General features: G+C 46.5%; 1 protein-coding gene across 1 annotated transcript in view; it reads right to left on the bottom strand.

Annotated features, from left to right (window-relative positions):
* Positions 1 to 13,428, bottom strand: part of LOC8034284 — a 33,770-nt gene extending 20,342 nt beyond the window's left edge. The window contains exon 1 of the mRNA XM_029989561.3: positions 13,207 to 13,428. Within this exon, the coding sequence (XP_029845421.2) occupies positions 13,207 to 13,428 (222 nt within the window). The remainder of the gene's footprint in view (positions 1 to 13,206) is intronic.
* Positions 13,429 to 15,709: the final 2,281 nt, after the last annotated feature.

The raw sequence follows: 15,709 nt of genomic DNA, 5'->3' as shown, positions 1-15,709 counted from the left end.
CTTTCTCGCGGACATTTAAAGGTTTTATCGACGTCGAAGGAAGGTAACGTCCGGACCTTCGACGTTTTACGACGTCACGTTACAGACGTCTTCGACCTTCTTTCGACGTTTTCTTCACGTTTATGTGCTGCTTGGGAGGCGAAGTATGTTTACCGTGAAATCCCGTAAGGACGCCCACCCAAAATGAAGAGATAAATGGTGAAAAACATGGGGTGGCTATCTTTGGGGACGCCACAGCAAAACTTTATAAACCATTAATGATAAGCGCCGGGGCACCGGCTACAAACCACGGGATGCGGGAACTGATACCGCAGATCGCGGACACGGCAAATTCGTGTTTCACGATGCGATAAACACGCGGGGATTCGCTACAAACTCCTAGGTGTCACGATAAATGATACCGCAAGTGGCCGACGGAGAAGATTCGCGTTTCACGGAGCGAACGACTCGCGGAAACCCGCCAAGAACTCGCATCTCAAGGAAACGGATACCGCAAATCGCGCACGCAGCACATTCAAGTTTCATGGTGCAATAAAAATGCGGGAACCCGCTACAATCTCGCCTGTCACGGAAACAAATACCGCAGATCGCGGAAGCAACAGAATCGCATTTCACGACGCAATATAGACGTGGGAACAACTCGCACGTGTTGCTTACAGCTAAAAATCGATATCACGCGCAGATCGCGGACAAAACATCATAATCCGTTTCGAACTCGGGAACGAATACCGCAAATCGCGAACGCAGCAGATTCGCATTTCACGATGCAATATACACGCGGGAACAACTAGCGTGTTACGCCAGCCGATATCGCGCGCAGATCGCAAGCAAAAACGCGGGAACCCGCTATGAACTTGCCTCTCGGACACACCGATACCGCCGATCGCGCCGTTGATACGCGATTCCCGTCGGAAATCGCTTGACTCCAACAGGAATCGGAAGGTGGGCGATGGTTTGGAATTTTTATGTTACAGAAAAACGGGATGGGCGATCTCTCGGGGGAGGGCGCCCTTACGGGATTTTACGGTATTCAGATTTACGCATATTGTACGTTTTCCCACCCATCATTTTTCTTCAAATTTTTTCCCGGCACCGCACTCCCAGGGGTGTGGGGAGCACGGCTTAAGGACTTCCTTTACAAGCTGCGCTAGTGTCTTTAGAACTTTGCATACGCCCTTTCATGACTCAAAATTCAAAATTTACAATTTTTGTGCATTTGAGCGCGGTGGCTACAATCGGTTTGTAGGAGTTAGCCGTATCCACCAGGTGCGTCGAACTGTACTTCGTTTCGCTTTAAGTGTAAAGCTAGCAAATGCTGCTTCGTGTTTCGTATGTTACTGCCGAGTACACGCACTCGAGGCGGGCTGGAGGGGCACTCCATCCCGCCCTGAAGAAAAGCGTTGCTCGCTTAAGACGTTGGTGCATTAAAGTCCCTTCCTGGAACGTTTTGACTTCCGTTAAAAAGTTCCAGGAAGTATGTATATATACTGCCTGGAATATGAATATATTTATCTCTCTCTCTCTCTCTCTCGATATATATATATATATATAGCGCGTAGCACCTGCAATAGAGTCTACTAGTACGGTGTAGTGTTGGGACCGGCATGGCTCAGCACTGAGAGCTAGTGAGGCAGCGTGTGTAGACAGCAATAGACCATTTGCTAAATCCCGCAAGCGCCCCGTCCCGCTCTCGAGGAATCATGGGAACGGTGTTTCTTTAGTTCCTTAGTGATAGGTAATTTTGACCTCTTCGATGCTTACACACCTTTTACTGTATTCCGGAGTCATCACCCGCTTAGTCCAGAATTGCAGGAATTGCTTAGAAATCCGAGCATTTTCATCAAACCGAACCTGGATTTAGCTCGGAGTCAACGGGGCTGTTTGTAGGATTTTAAGCGTATATACGTAATATCAGCGCCTTTAAAGCTGTACCAGGATGACAATGATGTAAGAGATTTCTGCAGCTCAACTAGGTTTAAGAGTGGATTGCATGCACGGTATCAAAAAGGCTGGCATTGGTGATAAATTTTAAAATTGATTTGACTGGTCTGCAACCTACACGACGCTTATTTAGGTTGACTCCGGATTACAGTAAAAAGATTAAGCATCGAATTGGTCGAAATTACAGATTAATAAAAACTCGCTCGAGTGCGGGCCGGTGCGCTGGGGTATTTAGCAGATGTCTATTAAGGCGCTGCAGTCGTCACGATGTCAGAAAGTCGCTGCGACCCGCAAAGTTTATCGAATATTGCATCAGGCGTCCGCAGCCGTTTGCGACGAGCATATGGCGGTGCACGCGGACAGCCCTACCACCCTTTATGCGACCTACACCACGAGCCTCAGGCGAGCCGCTCGGGTCCCAACACTTCCCCGTATACTAGTAAACTGTATTAGTGAGCCTAGACAGCTGTAAGTTAAATTACAAATGTGCGACTAAGGAGCGATTAGGCACGACCCCTGGATTTCGTTTCCCGCTCAACTCAAAACAATGAACTGTTTTTTTTTGTTGTTTTTTTTTGCGCGGATGGAAACGAAAATTTTCAGAGCTGTTGCATTAAGTGATATTAAATCTGGTGGCGCTGACCACCGATGATGGCAGCTGGTTGCCAACGGGCGGGAGTGGCGAGAGGCACCAGCGCTGCAAAAGCGTTTTTTGGATCTTGAAAATCCGGCAATGGCGTCAGATAAAAACGTCGCTTAGAAGGATTCGGACATCCTGCTTTGAGCACGTGCAGGGGGATATTTGCAGCGTCACGTTGGAGTCCATTGTCTGCCCGTGCACGTTCAGTGCTCACGTGACGACGCGTGGTGCTACGCGAAGGGTCGTACAAAGTACCGGCGAAGCGCAAGACGCGCGGCGTCGGCCATTGAGAGTTTTAGTAGACTGTGTTTCTCCGTCCGCTAGCCCTCCGCTACGAAGATACCGCCACTGCGCCTGCGCGTCGATGGCCTTGGCTGTAGAGTTCCGGGTAGCGGGGGGGCTTAGCGGAGGGGGAAACACGGTCTACTAAAACTTGCTGATATCGCTGCTGTGAAGTGATCCTCGTGTTTGCTGAGCCGTGCCTCAAGGGATGATTTCAGGAAACTCAGTTGGATCACTCTTTCTATGCACCTCTTCTGGAAGCGATAGGTCGTAGTGACGGGGTAGTGATCAAAGGGCCGGGGATTACGAATAATAGTGATCCTGAGCTGTGGGCAACGTCCCTAGATTAGCTCCGTTACGGAACTGTCTATAGACACTTGCTCACGCAAGCAATGCCCGCCTCCCCGGCTTGTCTTCGGTCGTTCGTCACGCCACCGTTTCTGGGTTACCGGCGTGTGTCGTAACCGCTGTGTATTCTGATGTTAAGAAGCACAATAATTACACTCTTAAAAAAAGGGAGTAGTACTTCATCCTTTGGGGACTCAAACTTGAAGTCACTGAGAATGATCTCTCAAAAAGGAAAAGGCTTTTTTTGTTACTCCGTTTTCTTTAGTAACTTTGCACTGATGTCTTTCAGGTTGAGCTTTTAATTCGTCAAAAGGAGAGTTTTTGTTCAATACCGCATAGCCTCAGGGACAGAGTTTACCTCTTTGAGGGATCAATTGTATGGTCTTTAGGGTCTTCGTTTTAGCGAGCGAGGACCAAATTTCCCCCCTCTTGGAGTCAATAGCACCAGTAGTTGTAAGAAAGTTTTTAAACTTTTGTCCTCTTGAGGACCAATTTTGACACTTTGAAGGATGAAGTGAAAGGTTCAGAGAAAGTAGCTGTTGTCCCTTTGGGAACTAATTTCAATAATTTAAAGAATGAATTTAAAAAAAAAAATACAGGGAATCATTTTTGTTTCTTTGGGGATAAGGTTTGTAATTTTAAAGAACGAATATGAAACAGTAAAAAGGAAGTAACTTTGGTCCCTTTAGGTATCTATTTCTCGCCCTTTCGGTGTGCCTTTTAGTTCGCTTTTCAAATGAGAAAAGAAAGAGAAAATATCGCGCGGGCAGGCGAGTTGGTGAATACATTATCCACGCTAAATTAACCTGAGACTGGGGTAAAAAAGAAACAATGGGTGATTCGAGAACGCAGCTTATTTCGACGATGGCACGAGGACAGTCGGGGCCAAAAAACGCCCGTGCGCTTCCGTGCCTCAGAACCGCGCTCTTACGATCCGAATAAACATAAGAGCGATGCGCCCTGCTACAGTGTGCTACTGTAGCCTTTTGGCGCCACACTACGGTAGGCGTTTTCGAAAAATAGTAATTAGATATCACCGGCCTGCAGGTGATATCTAATTATATCTAATTCACAGCCTGCCTGCAGGCAGGCTGTGAACCGCGTCTGGGTCGCAGTAAAGTTTTTGCTGAGCGCCCCCAACGGCAAAGCGAGGCACTTCATCGGCGACAACGTCCCCCATAAGGAGCCATTCTGTGGGTATATTAGGATTACAGTCGTTCGTGGTTCACAGAATCAACTCTGTAGAATACGAAATATATTCGAAGCCAGGATTACAAGACAATTTACCACAAGATAAAACCACCTTTGAAGTGGAGATATCAGGAATAGTCATGTACAAGAAAAAACACCTCCGACGCGGAGCTCCATAAAGCAGTGTACACTGTTAGCAAGTCCCGTGTATTTGGCGAACATTTGGAGTGAAAAACACGCTATTTACACAAATTACCATAAATTTACACGATGAGTAACGGATAATTTGTTCAGAAATCATGCGAGGTTGTAAAAAACGTGTTTTGGTTCGGTCATACACGCATAACCGTGTAGCCGACCTCGATAACACGCATCGCCCCCGGCGACCACCGCGGCATTGCCGGCTATCGAAGCACCGGAATGCTTGGGGACACATTTAGAAAGGACCGTCGAGACAAATGCCGCGGAAAAAAACATGTCTCGGAAACAGATATGCACCAAAAGCAATTGCGCCATGTCGCAGGAAGTCTGCGAAACCCGCCCTTACCGTGCTCGCCGCCCCGCCATTTTCTGGTCGATGGCAATGCGGCTTCCCTCATGTCGCCCATGTTTGTATTTAGTTTAGGGGTCTTGATAACAGTTTCTTACACACCACAAATAAAGTCATGGGTCTAATTATTCGTTCCAAACAGCTAAAATAGATATAAAAAGCCTGTCCTCGATGTGAACACGTGACATTGCAGTTGGTTTCGTTTTTGCTTCAACCTTCAACTGCAAGCGATCTGGCCACGGCACAAGCGCAACGGCGATGTACGCTGGAAGCAAGAGCCGGTTGGCTTTCGTTGTTTTTGTTTGACCGGAGAAAATCTGGCAAGTGCGCATGGCGCTGATTTGGTTTGACGGGACGCGAGAAGCTTCGCATAGAGCTTCGGAGTTTGCGAGCACATAGTGAAGACGTGACCGGACAAGTGCCCCTGTGATGTTCCCGGAAGACGGAAAGTACCATTCGTAATCGTCGTGTGTGTTTTGAAAGCGAAGGGAGCCACAGGGTCCACGAGTTCGCAACCACAAGCCAAGGTTCACGACAGCGCGGCGTTGGCTTCGGCGATCTCGTTCTGTTTGGTGCAACCCGGCGATGCGAAAAAGAGCTGAAACGTTCGTTGTGTGTGGTGCGGTGCTTTGTATTCCGGGTCTGTTTGAACCACGCTTTTAACACGGAGCGCAAATTGTTTGTTGCGGGGTGGAGATTCAACGGGTATAGTCCCGTCGTCGTCAGCTGATCCGGTCCAGCTGGTCCGGGAGGACGCAGCGAGCGTTTTTAAAAGTAAATCTTCCTTCGTTCCGTTTCAAACTGTGTAAGTATCCCGACACATACCGTGAGTAAGAAGCAGCGGGCGTTTTCAACAAAATTACGTCGTTTTAATTGAATAATGGACTCCGGATTGTTGTCTTAAATCTGCCGTTTTTTATGCTTCGTGTTGGACTGCGTTTGCCCAGCGACGCACACCGCTCGAGTAGATGATTCAGTCCTGCAACGAGTTTGTTGCGTCAATCATGCGGCGTGAATAAATTAGGGCAAGGTTTCCTACCTGCCCACAGATGCATGCACTGAGACCATTTTTTACGTTGTGAACGTAGTGCTCTTTCTCTATTTTGGAAGGGGCGTTGGTGCATTTATTATAGTACAATCACTTGAGAGTTAATAAATTGGAGAGCGAGCAAGCTTTCCCAACTTCGCCTCTTTCTCTCTGGCTCTGCCCTGTTTCAGTTTCAGTAGGCATATCTACTAGCAGGTACAAACTGCTCTAAAGCAGGTAAAAAACGAGAAGCTTAGGACGGTGCGGACTCCGTGTTTCGCGCTTTTCGCAAGGTGACAGGGTAAATGCTTTTGTGAGATATGCGGAATATGCAAGCGATTTTGTTATGCCCGTCGTTTGCGTCTCTTCAGCAAAACGAAAAAGATGATCTACTACAAAGGCGCAATCACAAGCCAAGATATAAGATAACAGTCAGTTTGCTTCGGTGATCCGTGTAGCTGTATTTTACCCTGCTCTCTGCAACACCGTGTCATGACGAAGAGCTGGAACGGTCACGGTTTGTGCTGGCCTCCTGGTTGACAGAAACCCGCGTCGCCGGCATCGGCACCGAGTGCGCTTGGGCTGTTGATGCTCAAGCCTTTCATCCGCGGCTTGTCGCCAGCTCATCCTGCTGCTCAACGGTGAGGAAGCGGCGAGAGTAACCTCGGAAGTGAATGTAAATCCTCGTTCATTCAGTTATCCGGTGTCAAAGTGTGGAAGATGTCCAACGTGTACTGAAGGCGGTAACTACGGGCGTTTTGCCTTGCTTTTATAACCGAAACCAGACCAACGAGATAACTGCCTTGAGTACTCTAAAATGACGGAAGCAATCAGTTTCAACAGGTCCAGTACGTCACCGGGGATGTAGGCGGTACCACTCGTGCAATATCCTGGTACCACTCGTGCAATATCCACGAGTGGTACTAGGAAAGCGACGTCAACAGAGAAGGAGCTCGCGATTCAGCATAATGCACTGCTATACGGGCCCGTGTATCTTCAAATTTCGGGGTGGTGGCAGTATAAAAAATAGACGCATCAGCGCCCCACACCAGTGTTCACGAATAACACCGGTCACAAACTCCCAAGCCTTACCGCTCCACTTGACACCGACACGACATACGACAACAAACTGCATCAAAACGCCCCAAAAATGAAGGCGTCTGCTCCCGTACTGCAACTAGCGGAAGTGAAGTGTTGGGTGGATGTCCGGATGTCCTTCACAAAAATATATAAAAAATGCTTTGCGCAAGGATCACTTTCATTTATTATTGTATACGTAATGACAAAATCCCAATAATTTGTTTTTCTATCTGATTCAAGCTAGTCGGACTGCTCATAACACTGGTTAAGCAAGAAAATAACAAAAATGTGAACTTTTTCATGACCGGTTTAAGATTTATTGTTAACATATCGTTATTTATTGCAACGGACTAACATTATAGATTTTGCTTCCATACTTTTTAAATGCAAACAGTTCTAACACACGGCTGTCCATTGCGCCGTGTTTTGTGTATTCTTCTATAAATCTGTAATGGTCAGCGACCGAAGAGCTCACCCGCACATGTCAAGCTTATATGCGCCGCGGGGGAAAATGGAAATCGAGTAGGAAGTGTCGGGCGTAGTGTCGGTTGTTGTGTTTGTGTACATGTCGGTGCTGTGTAGTACGTGGTACTGGTGTTGCCTGCGTTGTATGTAGGGTAGCTGTGTAGTCGTGGTCGTTCGTAGTGTTGACAGACTCGTTTTTTTTTTAAATGCAGGCTACTAGAAATCTCGATAGGTGGCGCAAGTTACCGCCCGATTCTAAATAGTTTGCTCAAGTTATTTATCCATGTGAGTTCGGCATTCGTTTTATTTTTTGTCTAGCGGTTCGTTGAGGCTACCGACACCGCCGACCGCCGGCAACGCACGTACGTACCTTTGCAAGTAGCTACGTGCTACGTCCGCCGCTTGGAGACATTTTTACTGTGTATAAAAGACATCGAACGAGAACTAACGCGCCCTGTGTGCTTTCAATTCGGCTGAAAGGCGCGCGGCTCGCTGGGCTCGTCTCTCGCCTGTTCTCGGCCGCTGGCCGGCATGTTTCATAAGGAACACGCTCGAAACGTTTTTGCGGAAGGCAGACACGGTGTAGCGTGTTAAGTTTACACAGAACCTCATGTGTAGACGAAAAACACAGATGGCCTCGTGTAAAACGAACACGTTTCGACGAGTCCGCTATGGGACAACGGTTTACACGTCTGGGCGTGTTATTTTTGCTAACAGTGTACCATTACAGCCTTCACGTTCGCCCTCAATCGGGGCCTCCCGACTGCGATAGAAAGCATAAGTCGCGCCGTAAGGCGAGCAGCATCGGCCGAAAAACACTCGCGAACCCCAGGAGAAAGTAAAATCATTAGGTAAAGCTAAATTAAACACACGCGCTGGCAATTCTTGAAATTACGATGTTTCGTGGACACATGCTCCCGCAGTTTCCTATGTTGCAAAGTTTCGTCGACCTTCTCTTTTCTTTATTTTTTACTAAGCGGATTGAATAACTGGCTTTATTTTGTTCGCTAGAAGCATACCTAAACTAAAGCAGACTTTCACAGGAGTTTCTGATAGTAAAAAACGAGAAAAAAAAACGAGTTCGCGAGCGCTAATTGCAGGCTTCCACATAGTCCGCACTGCGCGCGAAAACCCCTTGACCATCCCTCTGTCCCAAAAGCATCAGGACGAAACTGTAATATAAACTCAGGACTGAGCTTGCACCAGGTCACAAAGGAACGGCCAAGGTTTCGAGAAGCTAGACTATCCACCCGAATGCCGGCGACTGAGGCGATATGCACGGGAAGACGTTTTCGGTGAATCATTGCAAGGTGCGTAGATGGAAGGAACAGGAAAATCTTTCGATGGGACGAATTGTCGATAAAACGTAGCACTGTCGACAAAACTATCTGCCGACGAAACGTCATTTGACCAAATGCTCGGAATATGACCGGAATATTCTCGAATGACCAAATCACCGGAATATTCTCGAAATATTATGCCTTATTCTTCCGTTGACGCTTACACAGGCGGATACGCGCCCGATTGCGTCAGATAGCGAGCTTCGTACAGGGCAATCCTACGGGTTTATGATGCACCTTTTAAAAATCCGACGACCACCCTGCTGCTCCACAAATAGTCAAATTAGTCAAAACGAGCTCGCCGTTCAATCGATCCGACGTCCTATTCCGACTTCGCTTCGAGGAACACTGGCCGCTTCGGAGGCGTGGAGAAGCGGTAGTAAAAGAAGAGCTAGAAAGCCTCGTTACCGGTGCCTCCGCGTCGCTCGGAATCAGTATTCGTGCTTTTCGAGGACGGAGAATTTCAATAAAAGCGGATGATCACTATTTTAAATCACGGGACGAAATTTTGTTTTTCAAGGCTTCTTTAAAAAAACAGAAACTCGAGTGATGCTTCATCGAAAGCTTGATGTAGATTTCATTGAAAAGGGGAGTAAGTAGCAGATAGGAGAGTAACGCCATTGGGAGCGAATAACTGTCTGAGGGGTGAACAGGTAGAGTAACCACTTCTGAATAGACGGCTTAGGGTCAAGGGGACGAATGACGACAGGTGGTCCCTTTGCGCAACCTTTTCTGAAAGTTTGTAGATGGCGTTTCACCGTACTTTATGATACACACAGTTTTGAAAGGAAAATCATGATGGCGCTTCTTACGACGGGAGGCGTACTGAAAGGGGTGAGGGGAATTCCTGCTTCTGCGGGAGTTCCACAGCTGAAGTAAACTTGTGACGTTGGCTCTGGCACAATTCGGGCGATTACCTGGTAAGGTGTAACAATCGAAAGTGACGTGAAAAGATAGGCCAGGCATGCTGAATCAGGACGGGGATCGTGCAAAGTCGAAGCCACCATGTAATGCGTGTTCCCTTGTGTTTTGGCTGCTACGAAACAGAAACGAAATAAGCAAAAGGGTATCGCACAGTGTTGTAGGTAACGCGTTACTAGGAACGACGTTACTGGTAACGCGTTACATTTCTCACTAACGCAGTAACGTACTGCTTAGTATTCTGAATGCCGAACGAGTAAAGTATTTGCGTTACTTTTTTATGGTATCGGCTATGAACTTACGTTACTCGTTACTTTTGACCAAAACTGGTGAAATACATTAGGTATTTGGAAAAGCTCACGACGCCATATCTAGCGTATAGAATAGCAATCTTGTGCACGAAATTGGAGATGTCAGGGGAACTAAATTTAGGTCACTAAGCTCAATGGAGGATCTAGCTTCTCTGCTCGAGGGGCAACTACTTGCCCTCGAGCACGCAATGCTCAGGAAATGCCGTATCTTGCTGCTAAACTTCTGAACCTTCGATTTCATAAAAAGGTGGGTTTTCTACTTATCAGTCCATCTATTCACCCATCCATCTCAATATCCTTCACAAGCTTATCGCTGCACGGAACCAGCATCCGTCGCAGTAAACTGACCAAAAAAGACATCCGTTAAAGGGTGACATTTTCTCGCTTCTCGAAGGCGAAACAAACCTTCGACTACAAGCTAATACACCTTTTTCCAAATCTCCCAAGCGCCCCGGCCCGCGCGCGAGGAATTGTGGGAGAGACTGTCCCTCGCCTGGCCGCTCTGCCTTAAGATCGCATTGCCTTGTCGCTTTCCTCCTCTTAATCTTTAGTTTTTCGATTCCATTGCCTATTTTTACCTATTCCAGTGTATTTTTGTTGCTTCTAAGTGTTTCTATTCTCTTCTGCGGGTGATCTTGTATATATATAGTATTTGTGTCTTTATTTTGCCTTTTTGGACGGGAGTGCCGACGGACAACACCCCGCTTCGCGCGTCGTTCCCCGGGAGAACACTAGCGTTGCTGCCGGTTCCTATGGCGCTGTTAGCTGTTCATTTCGGCTCATTTGACCTGCGTGCAGTCGAGAGGAGCCGTTTGTGAACACCCGCGCACATTACCCCTCACCCTTTCCTCACCTCCCTCCTCTTCCCCCTCTGCTTTGTGCAGCAGAGGTAGACACCAGGGGGGGAGAGACACCCGCTTAAAACAGTGGACAACTAGTGGCGAAGCGATTTGCTCGTTTTTCTAGTTACCAGAAAAAAAAAAAAGCACTTTTTGTGGAATCTTTTACCCTCGCTCTCCCCTCGCTGCCTGAAAGTTCCTGACCTATTTTTGTACACATAAGAATATTTCGCTTGATTAGTCTTTGCTTCTGTAAGGTCACAATAAAAAAAGAAATAAAAAAAAAAGTTTTAAACCTGGAAAGAGGACTTACAAGCACGAAACCATTATTTCTTTTAGCAGAAAAGCTAAGAGCTATTGCTGGTAAGAGGCAGCAAGTGATTATCACCAGTGTGCTGGTAACCGGTGTCCCGTTCCACATAGTGAAGTAAATCAGTCTCTGGTAATAGTATGAACCGGACTGTTACTAAAACCGGCGTAAAGATGACGGGTGTTGGTTGGCTGGTTCTGTTCCAGCAGTCCCCGTTTGCATGCTGTAGTTTATAAAAGCCGATTTACTACCATCTCCGACTCATTTGACGTGTGAGATGAATATGAATAAAGAAACTCCGTCGCTATGGCCAGGAGTGAAGAAAAATATTATCTAGAGGAGACGGAATCAGGTAATTTACAGTTTCAATGGCTACTCTGCGTGCCGAAAATTAAGCTGCTACGCCCATCAAAGACGTCTAGTTCTAACTTAGAAAAGCACATCGAGGTGAGTACGTTTCACGATTATAATTAGTTTTTCTTCAACCCCCCTTTCGCAATGTTCACAGATCGCGGGTATTTTTAAGAACTTGGTGATGTTTCATTGTCCTCATTGCTTGATGCCAGTGCTAGCGCTACCAGAACTTCTTAATACGTTCATTCAGTTAAGTCCATGGTCATAATCTAATATATTAAGCAGGCGGGCTAATATTGAATAGTTTTTTCTTTCACGAGACCGAAGGCATGTTTGTAAGCGAACACATCTCGGCCAAACATGTGTACTCGAACACAAAAGTAACGTAAGAGTAACGTTCGTTATTTTTGAAAAGTAACGGTAACGGTATCTCGTTACGTTTGTAAAAGAGTAACGTAGCTGAATAACGCGTTAATTTTTACCAAACTAACAAGTAACTCTATTTCGTTACTTTTTTTCGGTAACGGGCAGGACACTGGTATCGCACCGGCACTGCCGTCAAGGCTGAATAGCAAGCACAAAAACGTAACAGAGAATACGTTAGACGCAAACGTGTTTATATGGCGCCACTATATCATTAGGATTGCAGCATAAAAGGAACTAGCATCAATAATTAACTGAGCAACACTCATTAGTTTCTTTGGATATACATCTGATTTTAACAAAATATCCTTGTACCGTTATGCCAAAGCGCACTTATATGTAGTTGCACCCTTGGCAACACTTGCATTTAACTACGGTTATTAGACTGAACCACAGTTACTGCGAATCTCAGTTCCCTGGTGTTACGCAAAAATTCACATATTTCAGATGTGAAGCAGAACTTCCGGAACTTCCGGCTAAAGGCCCATTCACGCAGTTTTGCTGTCGAGTCTCGGGATATGGGGCTCTCGCACGCCGCGTGCCAAGCTATTCCTTGAATTGGTTGCCACGGTTTAAGCGAAGCACATACGTCCTGGTGACACCCGGCCGTATATCGGTGCAATACCCCAGATCCCGATAAAACGTACTCAAACGCTACTGTGTGAATGGGACCTAACCTATCCCACGTTATCTAGGGAAAGATTAAATAAGCACAGGTGGGCTGCACAACTGCGCCTCCTGCGTGGCATATAAGGGACGTGCGCTGCCCGTTAGGGTCCTCTGTTAGTCTCACGAGGGGTGCCCAGCTGGGATTCTCAAGTAGGCCCTCTGCGGATTCCAGGAGGAGCCCATGTGGGCTGCTCAAGAAAGCCCCATGTGGGTCCAGAAGAGGGGTCCGGGCGGGCTGCCTAATCCGACTCCCTGTGGGTCTCATGACGGGGCCGGATGGGCCGCCCCATTTGGCTCGCTATGTGGCCCAGTTTCAAATTCCACAGAGTCCCCACATAGGCTGCCCCTGTTGGACACGCACTTTCGGAATTCACTTTACACTGCTTGGATAATAGCTGCCGGGCTATAATACAATTATTATTTACGGACATATCCATCCACAAGCCATACACCAGTCCCTCTTTACTATTCTGGCAAGCACGTAACACTAAGGGGGTTGGGGTGTACTGTCGCACCTTGGCTGCGGCGCGAACGCCTTTGAGCAGGTGCACTCCCTTTCCCGGCGAGCAGTCGTAGGGCACCAGGGCTCGGAGGGCGCGTCGAGTGTCGGGAGCGACCCTGGTCAGGTTGCTCAGCGGCCGGGCGCGGTCCTGGGACAGGGCGACCAGGGACAGGCCGAAACCGTCCGGAACCCGGTCTTGCAGGAAGCGAGACACGCTGCGGTGCACGAGGTGCATCCATCGCCCCGCCTACGCATGAGAAAGACGTCCAAACATTCTTCGGGGCTGTGTTTTAATACGAAAAACAAAATCACATCTAGGCTTAAGACGCTTTTTTTATTTGTTCCTATGAAGATTGTGCTAAAGTTGGTGATTTTGCTTTAAGCACTGCTTGCAGGAACAATTCCTAACAAAATTAACGCTCTGCCTCTCTTACAGATACGACGATTGTTATGCGAACGCGCGAAGCACGGCCCAGAAGCGAGTTCTGCGCAGCCATTTGATTCAATGGGGAGGTGATATCACTGCTGCGCCGCCATTTATTCCCAAGGACCGCATGCTTGGTGCATTGGTGCATTCGAAGCTTATTCACAAGTCAAACACGGCACATCAAGGTGCTTGGGTTTTATGTTTTAACAGAATTGTTACTAATTTATGAAACAGAGTAAGTGCTCAACGTACCTAAGAATACCTGAGTCTGTTTCGAGCCAATAAAATATTATTTTATTTTCTTACAGCTGTTTTATTTCGGCACTATGCTGCGGCTGGAGCACAAAAGAAAAGTAATTTCGGCGTGCCTATGTTTTGCAACTTCAAGAAAAAAAAACTATGTCTGCTTGTAGTCGCGACACGACACGGAAACACTGGAATGGTTAAAACACGGGGAAATGTGTGCGTGACCTTCAAACGTTGGCAGAACCTCATCTCCCACGTTGGTCTGCAGATTTATCTAAACCGCGGTATCGAGAAATTGGTTCTCCGTACTGATCGCTTGTATTGTTTTTCATGGAAGAAGAGTAAAATAGGAGGGGAAGTTGCTCTAATTTGTACAAATGAACTGCGCGGAACTGAAGTACTCATTCTAAGGCCGGGTGCTTGCACCTGCACCTAGCAAAACATTGTGTGCAACTTTTGCTATTGTATTACTACTATTATTATTAAACTTGATTCAGTATTTCCATACTATAGTAATATACTAGCAATTCCTTACTTTATTTATTTATGGCAGTTTAGGCCATTGTATGGCCAAGGGTAGTTTATGTTTAATACTTCAGGGTGCGCTCTATACCATCGAGGAAACGAACGGAGTCAGGATATAAGGAGAGCCGCCCGCATGCGGCCTAGTGCAAGTATGGGGTCCCATTGGACAGCACACACCGCCAATAAGATGTCAATGTGCGGGTCCTGGGTTCTCGAATCATCAGGTGAGTTATGGAGATACGCTACTTACACACATTTCGTATGAAGTGTCTAGAAGGAGGACTATATTTCCGGTGGAATTTTCTCGCAGCCTCAGCACTTGAAATACAGTCTCTTTGGATATGTGCGCTGTTGTGCCCTTCCTGCATTCACGAAAGACGATGTACGTGTAAAAGGTTTTACTTCAAAATTTCAGAATTTAGTTGTTCTTAACATAACGACATGTAAGCAAGGAAAAGTGACTAAACGGGCGTTTTAAAGTTTTTTTTTTTTATTTAAAATTTGAGGGTTTTAGGGGAATTTCAGCCACCTACGCTGGTAAAAAAGCGTAGCTACTCTCAGTTTCAGCTTAGATTAGATGATAGCAGAGCCTTATGGGGACGTCAAATTCGTAAAGGACAGTTTCAGCGTACTATAAATTATTTTTGCGTGGAAAACTTCCAATGTCGCCTCTGTCATATAGTGAAGGTTCACTTGCGTGTTTTAGGTTGCTATATTATTGACATGTGCTGCTAAGCATGTGCAGCAGTGGTCCACCCTGACCGTTTGCAAAGTTTGTCTGATAACGTCGTCTTAGTCATTTTTTCTAGATTTAATTCCCTTCGAGGCTATACCGGTAGTGCTTTCGAAAAGAGGGAAAAGGGTTGACCACTTTATTTATTTACAGCGTATTGCATGTAACTTGAGCTATGTTTAAGAGATAATATGGTGCATTTTAGGGAGACGAAACCAAAGAAATAAGCATGTGGATTGCTTAGACGTCAGGCAAGCTTTCGTATTTTGCCCTATAAAATAATTAACTATTATTAAAGGAATGAACTTTTGAAATATTCAGTCTAGAGCAAAGGTTCCAAATACAAAGTTATAAAGCGCCCTCGGAAACATCCAATTAAGTGGTTTTTATCAAGAAACCATATCACGTTTTTTTTTCTGGACTTTGAAAGAAGCTCGCAAATTACAAAAAAAAACAAAAAAAAAACACTTGACTTTGCGCTTGCGTGCCTTGTATTGCAGCGCTCTTAGCCGTGGCTCGAATACACTAGGGAGCCTTCATGTGCGCTTTGCATTCTAGAGTGCCTTCATGTGCGCGAAGCGCACA

The sequence above is a fragment of the Ixodes scapularis genome, unplaced genomic scaffold (assembly GCF_016920785.2).
Source record: "Ixodes scapularis isolate PalLabHiFi unplaced genomic scaffold, ASM1692078v2 PGA_scaffold0__279_contigs__length_252992795, whole genome shotgun sequence".
In the NCBI taxonomy this organism is placed as follows: domain Eukaryota; kingdom Metazoa; phylum Arthropoda; class Arachnida; order Ixodida; family Ixodidae; genus Ixodes; species Ixodes scapularis.
This window is presented reverse-complemented; position numbering and strand designations above follow the sequence as displayed.